The sequence below is a fragment of the Benincasa hispida genome, chromosome 7 (genome assembly GCF_009727055.1).
Source record: "Benincasa hispida cultivar B227 chromosome 7, ASM972705v1, whole genome shotgun sequence".
Taxonomy (NCBI): domain Eukaryota; kingdom Viridiplantae; phylum Streptophyta; class Magnoliopsida; order Cucurbitales; family Cucurbitaceae; genus Benincasa; species Benincasa hispida.
In genome coordinates this window covers 40,057,314-40,067,423 of record NC_052355.1, presented here as the reverse complement: position 1 = coordinate 40,067,423, position 10,110 = coordinate 40,057,314, and the positions used below count along the sequence as shown (strand labels likewise).

The following is a 10,110-nucleotide window of genomic DNA, read 5'->3' as shown; positions in this document are numbered from 1 at the left end:
GTGTATATTTTTTACCAAAATGAACATAACTCGACTAATATCAAGTATATATGATAACCTCAAGGTTAGAGGTTTCACCCCGAGTCCACAGTTGTCAAAAATAAAATAATATCTAAATATTGAAGATATCAACTTTGATATCTATGTCAAACTCTTCCATTTAAGGATTCCGAGTTGTATAAAACCAAAATTACTACCACCGCATTTAGAAAAAGGTGCGTTAACCAGCCAAAGAAAGATGAAAACCATATGCATTCATAAAAGACAACCCTTTGCCCAACCTTCAGTGAATGTAAAATGTAGGTTTCAGAAAAAGGAATCGAAGTAATGAGAGTAAGCAGAATTGGGCAGGCTACTCTCCAGGGCTTCATTCATATCTCGAGTAGTGCATTAGGCTTATCAACGAATCGACAAATATTTTAATCATCGGATAGAAATCATTAAACAAAATTGATCATTCAAATACAATTAAATTTTCATAATAATGATGCAATATATATTTAAATTTTAAGAAAAATTTGGAACTTTGTACACTATTTAAAAATAATTATTATTATTATTTTATAAAAAAAAAATCTCAAGCAACAATATGAAAAGCTTCCATTTTTCTCGAACGAAGAAGATGGATATAATATATATGAGTATGAAATCTTTATAGCTGCATACGAAGGTATTAGAATAGATCTTGTTCAGTAAGAACGTTTCTCTATACTTTTTACTACAGCAAAACCAATGCAAATCAGTGATGTTGTGTATATATGTACCACTGTTTGAGTAGTTGTGGTATGAGTGTATGAGAAAAAGCAAGAATTCATTAGCATATATTTTAGTATATGAATCAGATATTTTCTCCATTGTGTTCTCTCAGGCTAAAGCAAAGTACCTCCTTTGGCCTTCTCTAGAAGATACTAAATCACCTCAAAGTAGATCACTTCGACTCGTGATCCCGAACAAATTGAGCAAATTTGGATAGAAATTCTTGTGGGATACGCACTGGGCGATAACTTTTATTAAGCCAAACTGCTGTACCCTTTGCCTCCAAGATTGGCTAGGGAAAGAACACAAGACAGAAAATGAGATTACAAAGTTATCAGGCATCCAAATAAGGTAATTAAACTGAGAGGCAAATTAATTGTTCCATTACCAACCTCCATATTTGGAAGCTTGAAAATGAAATGATCAAAGTAGAAGCGAGCAGCTGATGTGCCTGAGATCCTCACCTTAACAACAAATCTGTCTCCAGTCTAGTTGCATTCATCAAGACAACATATAAATAGTAAGATACTGAGTAAATTATTTAGGTGCAAAATTTATGGCACAATGGTTTATCAGTTATCAGTCATCCCATGGAAGCTACAAAAGACATCATACTCTAAGTGGTGCAAGGAACTTCAAAGACAATTCTGATAAAGCTAATGCATCTCCATCACGAGCAACTGCATCAGGACTGAGGCCTATACTTTCCAGCAGTTCATGACGACCTGATTATGTCCTCGATTTAATGTCTTGGAAACCAGATATAACATGTTTTGAATTCAGTGATAATGCTGTAAGTCTATTTCTTTGAGAATAATAAGATTTAAGAAATCAGGCTACTACTGATCGATGATTGAAAATCTTGAGGGCGAAAAGTGCTTTAATCATCTATTTCCCAACTCAATCTAGGCCGGAAAACACTTCAAAGTTCTAAACCTACCACAAAAGTCATCTATGAGCACCTGTCAAATTCAACATTTTACATCTTCCAGACTAACCCCCAAATTTTTGGCTTATTCACAATAGCATTGAACTATCATGAAAATAGGATATAGTTTACCGAACAAATGGAGTTACCAACTTCATGTCAACTTCGGCAACAAACAGAAGAAAAAAAAATTCTAATGTTTCCAAACAGCATTCTTGTCTCCAAACTAAATATAATTATTGATATAACTAGCTCTTGCACCAACCATTTACTACTTAGAACACCTTTCCCCAGAAAATAAGCAATCATAATGGTTATAAACTACAATGAGATGTGATGCTTATTAGCTTCAAACAGAAATTCTCGACCCACAGGACATAATTATAAACAAACGAAAACATTTGAAATCGTGTAAGCCTCCACACTTATACAGTCAGACAGCTCAATAAAATAATGAAAAAGATTAAAAAAATGAGGGAGTGGAAACAGAAACCCTGGTGAGGAAAAATAAATACATCCCAATTCACACAAAGATCACTAGAAGAATAATGAGCAAACAAATTTGAGAAAGATCATCACTAAGAAGCTTTATAGAAGCGGATGTTGGATTTTACCATGTTGGCAATAACTTGCATAAACAGCATTGTTCACAACACCGAATTGATCCAGCTCATAATCACGAACTTTGAGTTCAATATCTAGGAAACCATCCATCCTGTAATGGTTTAAGGTGTTCTATGTTCAATCTTTGGCATTTTTCAATAACAACAAGACATTTTATCCAAAACAACACGGAAGGGATTACTTCAGGATAATTAAGAAACAACAATTGCAACGTAAAAGGATAAACATCAAAATAATTCATCCCCTGATTGTAGAAACCGATGCAATTATATATAAAAAAGATCAACACTCCACCCCAAATTCCAAACAAGAGTAAAGACATGAAACGATTGTCAAAATCATTAGCAATTTTTTTCCTCGAGAGAGGGGGCGGGGGGACATAATGCGCGAAGGTCCGCTAATGTCGACCAAGAAGAAGCCGTGGGGGACAACATATGTCAAAGATCTTGACAGAGAATGCTAAATGGGAAGAATAGATTAAAAATTTTTGAAATGTGGAAAGTACCCTTTGCCGGGTTTGAGATCAAAAGAAGAAGTGATGGAGCTTCTCGTTACTGGGGGTGATCGTAGGTGTAACGATGTCGACGGCCGGCTGATGGGGAAGAAAACTGATGGAGAAATTGGGAGTCCTGAAGTGTTGTTATGGAAGATCGGAGGCGGTGACGGAATCGGAAAAATGGAAGCCTGGAACATTGGGCGGTTTCTTGTGCTGTCGTCGACGGATCTGTCGAGAATGGGAATCGTACTGTCAGCCGGATTTATCGGTGAAATAAAATTACAAAATATATAGACAATGGATTAAATATTAAAACGAAGTCAGGATGGCCGAGTGGTCTAAGGCGCCAGACTCAAGTTCTGGTCCTCGTGAGAGGGCGTGGGTTCAAATCCCACTTCTGACATCTTTATTTCTTTTTACTTCTTTCTGTTGGGTATAACAATTTTATAAATAAGAGGCTAAATTTTATAAAATACTCTCAAAGTTTAGAAATAGTTTCAATTATCTTTAACTTCATAAAATTTTCATGTAAACCTCTGTCATTTTTTTTCTAAGTTGTCTTTTAAAAACATTAGAAATAGTCTCTTCAGAAATAATTTGCTTTTCAAATTTGATAGTAGAGGAAGACAAATCTAAAGCTACACAGGCAGTTAGCTCACCTAAAGCTAAATAACGGTTGGGTTGAGAAGTTTTGAGAATCTCAAAACTTTTCGTTGATTAGGTTGGCTGCTTAAAACCATAGATAAGATCGTCGGATTATTTTTTTTTTCCTTATAGATTTAAAATACTTAAATTCATTTATAACACATAAGTAATAACTAAAATCTCACAAAACATAAATATTAAATATCAAATATCTATTTTTTCAAAAAAAAAAAAATCAAATATGCACGATGTCTATCACAAACTTTAGACTAAGAAAAAATCGTAATAATCTCAAAAGTCAAACATTAAAAATTCAAAAATCCTTGAATCCTTACTCAGTCAAGTATTAGACAAAGACAGACAGACAGACTATATATATATATATATATATATATATATATTATATATATATATATATAATATGTAATGTTGTATGTATGGGTTGGGTTAACTTGAAAAAAATTATTTAAATAGAGATCCAACCCAATCGGGCAAAAATAGAAAAAAGATTGAAGGATTGACTAGATAAATGGCAAAATTAAGAGGGTGTTTGGCTCACCAACATGAATTGAGTTGAGTTGTATATTTTACCAACTCACCTCAACTCTCCCTTCTTCTCATATTTTCAATGGCTCTACCCATCAGCCATTTTCATACTCCGAGAACTAATCCCCAGACTCCAACAACCACCTCCGATGATAACTTCGACGACCAACTCAGGGCTCCAACAACCACCTCTGATGAAAATTTCGAAGATGAAATCCAGACTCTGACAACCACCTCCGATGACAGCTCCAGTGACCAACTCCGAGCTCCGACAACCTTCACACGACCAACTCCAACAACCAATTCTGGCCTTCGACAACCACCTCCAATGACCCAACTCCGACGACCACCTTCATGCTACCAACTCCGACAACCAATTGGCCCTGACAACAAACTCCGACGACCAATTGGCTCTGACAACAAACTCCAACAACCAATTGGCTCTGACAACAAACTCCAATGACCAACTCCAACTACAAACTCCGATGAAAATCACCTTCAATGATCATCTTTAAGCGAGCAACTCCAACGACCAACTCGGGGCTTTGACGACCATCTTCGACAACAAACTCCAACAACCATCTCTAATACCACCTTCATGTGACTAACTTCGGGCTCCGACAATCACCTTCGACTACAATCTCTAGCGAAAATCATCTTCGATGATCAACTTTGACAACCACTTTCACTCGAAACAACTCCGGGATTCAACAACCACCTCCAATGACAAACTTCGACAACCAACTCTAATACACCTTCATGCAACCAACTTCAGGCTATGACAACCATCTCTGACTACAAACTCTAGCAAAAATCATCTTCGATAATCAACTTCGACAACCACTTCCGACTATAAGACTTATGACTGTTAAAGTATGTTGTCGGGTTATTGATTATATAAAAAAATATTATTTTTCTACATTAAGTACAATATTTATACGTAAAAATTTGTAAAAAAATATTTTTATTTAATTGAATTCACATATCAAATAAATATTAAGAATATTAGATAAAAAGTATGTAACATATAACAAAAAAAAACCATAAAATAGAAAAGAAATCATGGAACATTTTCCAGCAAAAATTAGTGAAAAATAGAGATTAGTTCTCTGATGATCCTCCAAATTTAGAGGAAGTGAAAATAAAATTGTTGAAGAAATGTGGTGACATTCTATTATCTGTTACGATGATGGGGGAGATTTAATTTTAAAAAAAAAATCATAACATAGTAAAAATATAGAGCAACAATAGGAAGAAAAAGATGATAATGAAATTCATAAAGAAAAATTAACTAGAATCAAAAGTTTTTATTTTACTTTGGTTTCTTATTTTATTTAAACATGTTTCTACAAGAAATGTAATGAGTTAATTGTCATTGCCCAAAAAAGAAAGAAAAATTTTAAAAATTAAAAGAAAAATTGCAATCCATATTTTATTCAAATAAATGGTAGAATTATTGAATAAAAAAAGTTTCAAAGCAAAAATAGTAATCATAAAAGCATATTATGGAATTAAAAGAGTTTCAAAAAACTGCATCAAATATCCAGATATATGAACTCTGCACCCCATACACATATGAACTCTATACCCAAACACAGACATATGAACTCAAACCAAATAACTCTGCATCCCAAACACAGGCATATGAACTCTACAGACATATGAACTCCAGACATCCTATCTTAACTCTGCGTCTCAAATAGCTCCTAAAGGTTTACTTTGGACAAATAACAAAAAAAAATTGTAATTGTTAAAATGACTAATTTGGATAAATAATAAAAAAAAAAATTAAAAGTGTAAAATTGTTAAAAATATCCTCACTTTAATTAAAACATCCAACTTAAGAATTCAACTTGCGAAGTTTATAAATAAATCATAAAATACCAAAATACCCTATAACCAAACCAAATACCACAGTACTCGATGCACCTGCTAAAAATCAAATCAAAGCCTATTTGATATGATTGATACACAACCTAAAGAGTACATTCAAAATACCAAACAATCTTCCCCAAAACAAAATTAGGGATTTCGATTTTTATAAACTAAAAGTCACACACACCATAAGCGTGAAGATAAAAGCGGAAGTCTGTTCGGTCGACCAATCACAAACCCTCACTTCTCGAGCCACCTACAACAAGAATTCTCTGCAAACCCTCACAATAATCTCGTCCATTCCGGTAAGCGACTGTAAATCATGGAAGAAAGTCTAACCTTCTCATATATACTCTTCTCTAACACTCGTTTATCTCTCTAAAGGACATCAAAACTCATAATTTTACAAGTGGCAATTCTAATCAATCTATGTTGTGGAAGAAGAATATAAGAAAAAAAAAAGGGGAGAGAGATAGAGAAAAAGTTGTGAAAGAATAACAAAACAGGAGCAGAAAAATCCACCCTTGGATGTGACAGTAGCAAAAGCTAACAACGATCGATAAAGAACCAGCATGGTTGGAGCGACAGGGTGGCCAAACCAATGGCAAACAAGGTCGTCCGAAGGGGAGCGATGGCAAGGTGACCTTGCGAAGCGTCTATGCGAGAGTGAGAGATATAGGAGGGGGGTCGGATGACGGTTGTATAGTTCTTTTGGTGAAGACTAAAATTCTTGGAGAAATCTTGGAAGAATCTAGGAGTTGAAGTTTTTATTCATTGATTAAAATGAGTGATAAGTTCCCTTTAAATATGCCCAAAGGGAAAGAGCTTGTACACACTTAATTAACTAACCTACCTAACCTCCTTTAAATAAACCCAAAGGATAAGGATTGTTTCACACCTATTCTAAAATTAAAACTGAATTTAAAAAGAGAATATAATCTGTCATTTTACAAGAAATATCCAAAATACCCTTTTTACAAGAAATGCCCAAAATACCTTTAATATCCCTACATCAACTCGGCCCTCTTAGAATTAAACTCGTCCTCGAGTTTTAAGTTGAAAGCTTGAACTCATCTGGGGCTTGATAAGGGAAGATGTCTGTAACATTGAAAGTATTGCTTATATTGAATGAAGATGGGAGGTCGATCTTGTAAGCATCATCACTATATTTCTCAAGGATAGCAAATGGTCCGAGCTTTTTTTCATTAAGTTTGTTGTATGCTCCTTTTAGCAAGCAGTCATTTCAAAGATATATCATTACAAGGTCTCTCGACTTGACTGCAACATGTCTTTTATGACTATCTGCTTGAGCTTTGTATGTGGAGGTTTCTTTCTCTAGGTGGCCAATAACTTTCGAGTGTAGCTCTTGAATACGTTCCGCAAGTTGTTCAGCTTCTTCGTTAATATCTACATTATGAGGAATAGTTGTAAGAATAAAAGTCAAATAAGGGGGTTCAGTGTATACAATCTCAAATTGATACTTCCCTGTTGATTTATTTTGCATGTTGTAAGCTAACTCCGCTTGTGCAAGGTTAGTGTCCCATTATTTTAGTTGATTCCACTTAGACATCGAAGCATATTACCCAATGTTCGGTTTGTAACTTATGTTTGACCGTTCATTTGTTTGTGGCTTAAAGAGCTAAATTTGAGGTTAGTGCCAAAACTTTTTCAAAAAAATTCATAAATTTGACATCTCTATCAGACACAATTGTCTTTGGAATTCCATGAAGCCTGACAATATCTTGAAAGAGAAGATTAACAATGTTCAAAGCATTATATGAGGTACGAAATGAGTCATTTTACTAAACCTATCCACAACGACAAATATAGAGTCAAACCCCCTTTATGTCCTTGGCAACCCTAGTATAAAATCCATCGATAAGTCCTCCCAAATGTTAGTAGGGATTGGAACAGAGTATACAAACTGGTGTTTTGAGCGTAATATTTAGAGAGTTGGCAAGTAAGGCACATTTTTACTAAATTGTTAACATCTTTTCGAAGCTGATGCCAGAAAATTCGTGTGGCAAAGGTTTCATAGGTTTTGTCATGGCCTAAATGAGCTGCTAGGCCGCCCGAATGGACTTCCATGACGATAGCCCCGCGTAAAGATCCTTGTGAGATGCATAACCTATTACCACAAAATAAAAAACTATCCAAAAGGTGGTAGTCCTTAGGAGGAGAGTTAGAGAAACATTTATGCCAAATATCATGGAAATCAGGGCCATTCTCATAACAATTTGGTAGATGATCAAAGGAAATAATTTTACTTTGAAGCATGGTAAGGAGAGATGACTTTCTACTCAAGGCATCAACCACTTTGTTAGTGATTCCAAATGCATGCGTGATGATAAAATCAAATTTTTGTATAAAAGAAATCCATCTAGCATGCATTCGGTTTATGTTTTTTTTAGAATGGAGAAATTTGAAGGAATAATGATCAGTTATTAAAACAATTCCTTGCCTATAAGATAATGTTCCCATTGATGGAAAGCTCTGACCAATGCATAAAGTTCTTGTTCATAAGTGGACCACTTTTGTCTAGTGCATCGCTTAACTTTTCACTAAAAAATTCTAAAGGATGGGATTCTTGTGAAAGGACAGCCCCTATGCCAATAAAACTTGCATCTACAGCTACTTCAAATACTTTAGTAAAATCCGGGAGAGCTAAAACCTGTGGGTTGGCTAATTTGTCTTTTAAAGCATTAAAACTATCTAAAGTCTCTTTAAACCTTACAAATTTACCTTTCTTTAGGCAATGAGTTAAAGGAACAGCTATGAAGCTAAAATTCTTAATAAATTTGTGGTAAAATGATGTTAAACCAAGGAAATATTGTAACTCTTTGACCGGTATAGGTATTGGTCATTCTTTGATGGCTAAATTTTTTTAAAGATTCGCTTAGACACCTTCTTGTCCAATAATGAAGCCAAGAAATTTGATGTTTCTGCATAAGAAGACATATTTCTTAGGATTGATATATAGAGCATTAGATTCAAGGATAAAGAATACTTCCCGGAGGTGTGTAAGGTGGTCATTGACAGTCTTGCTATAAATTAGGATGTCATCAAAGTAAATGACCACAAATTTGTTGATGCAAGGTAAAAATATTTAGTCCATAAGTCTTATAAAAGTGCTAGGTGCAATTTGACAGCCCAAAGGACACTACAAGCCATTCAAATAGTCCTTGGTTAGTTTTGAATGCGGTTTTTCACTCATTCCCCGGTCTAATTCTTATTTGGTGGTATCCACTATGTAGATCCACCTTGGAAAATACCTTTGCACCGGTTAATTGGTCAAGTAGGTCCGAAATTCTTGGGATTGAAAATCTATATTTGATTGTTATCTTATTGACCGCACGACTATCAATGCATAAGCGCTAACTACCATCTTTTTTAGGAGCTAAAAGAGCTGGGACAGCACAAGAGCTGAGGGGCTAGGTTGAATATGTTTCTTATGTAAAAGATCTTGGATAATGGCTTAGCTTGATATCACCAGGGCTCATTTGGTAGTGGGGCAAGTGGGGTAATGAAGATCCAGGGATGAAATCTATGTTATGTTGGATATCCTGGAGTGGAGGTAAGTCATTTGGGACCTTAGTAATGGACGAAAACTTGTCTAAAAGGTTTTGCACTTTGCTGTCCATAGGGGTTGGTAATAAGGCCTTGGGTTTGGCATGGACAAATAAAGCTAGTTTGAATGTGTTTGCATTTGCCCAAGCTTGTTTATAAGGTATGATAGAAAAATGTTTGCCTTGTGCTTCTCCTTGATGGTATGTTTGCTCATAGGAGTTTTCAAATCAATAGGTACAAGGATCACCTTTTTACCCATCCATTCAAACTCATATGTGTTAGTATTACCATTATGTTTGGTATGATTATCATATTGCCAAGGTCTTCCAAGTTGAATGTGACAAGCATTTATGTCTAGGACATCACATATGATTTGATCTTTTAATATGTTCCAATCGACAATGGAATTGTACAAAGTTTATTAACAATAACCTCTCCCCCTTTTTTAATCCATCATACTTTATAGGGGCTTGGATGGGGGTCAAATTTAGGTTAAGGTGGTTCACAAGTTTCTTAGACACCATATTTTCCGAGCAACCACTATCAATTATAACGTTGCACACCTTCCCGTCGATGGTATAACGGGTTCTAAAAAAAGCGTGCCTTTGAGGATTTGTTTCGATCACCAGGGTCAAGAAGACCTTTTGGATTACACAAGAAAGAATGTCTCCCT

The 10,110-nt window shown here is 35.0% G+C and overlaps 1 protein-coding gene and 1 non-coding gene across 2 annotated transcripts; one reads left to right on the top strand and one right to left on the bottom strand.

The window, feature by feature from the left end:
• Nucleotides 1-663: 663 nt before the first annotated feature.
• On the bottom strand, nucleotides 664-3,076 carry LOC120081720 (acyl-acyl carrier protein thioesterase ATL3, chloroplastic-like). Its single transcript, XM_039036819.1, has 5 exons — nucleotides 2,814-3,076; nucleotides 2,299-2,399; nucleotides 1,372-1,481; nucleotides 1,149-1,244; nucleotides 664-1,048 (listed from the first exon to the last, which is right to left on the bottom strand). Exons 1-5 carry the CDS (start codon nucleotides 2,999-3,001, stop codon nucleotides 929-931), a joined length of 615 nt encoding a protein of 204 aa, XP_038892747.1. The 5' UTR covers nucleotides 3,002-3,076; the 3' UTR covers nucleotides 664-928.
• A 47-nt stretch (nucleotides 3,077-3,123) lies between these two features.
• TRNAL-CAA lies at nucleotides 3,124-3,207 on the top strand. Its single transcript has one exon. It is a non-coding gene; the product is annotated as a tRNA-Leu (tRNA).
• Nucleotides 3,208-10,110: the final 6,903 nt, after the last annotated feature.

Bases quoted from the DNA above. Each gene is read 5' to 3' on its own strand.
- LOC120081720 (XM_039036819.1), bottom strand. From the start codon at position 3,001: ATGTTCCAGGCTTCCATTTTTCCGATTCCGTCACCGCCTCCGATCTTC. The intron at 1,482-2,298 runs GTAAAATCCAAC...GGACATAATCAG, and splicing joins TGCAAGTTATTGCCAACATG to GTCGTCATGAACTGCTGGAA. The intron at 1,245-1,371 runs GTATGATGTCTT...GAATGCAACTAG, and splicing joins AGTTCCTTGCACCACTTAGA to ACTGGAGACAGATTTGTTGT.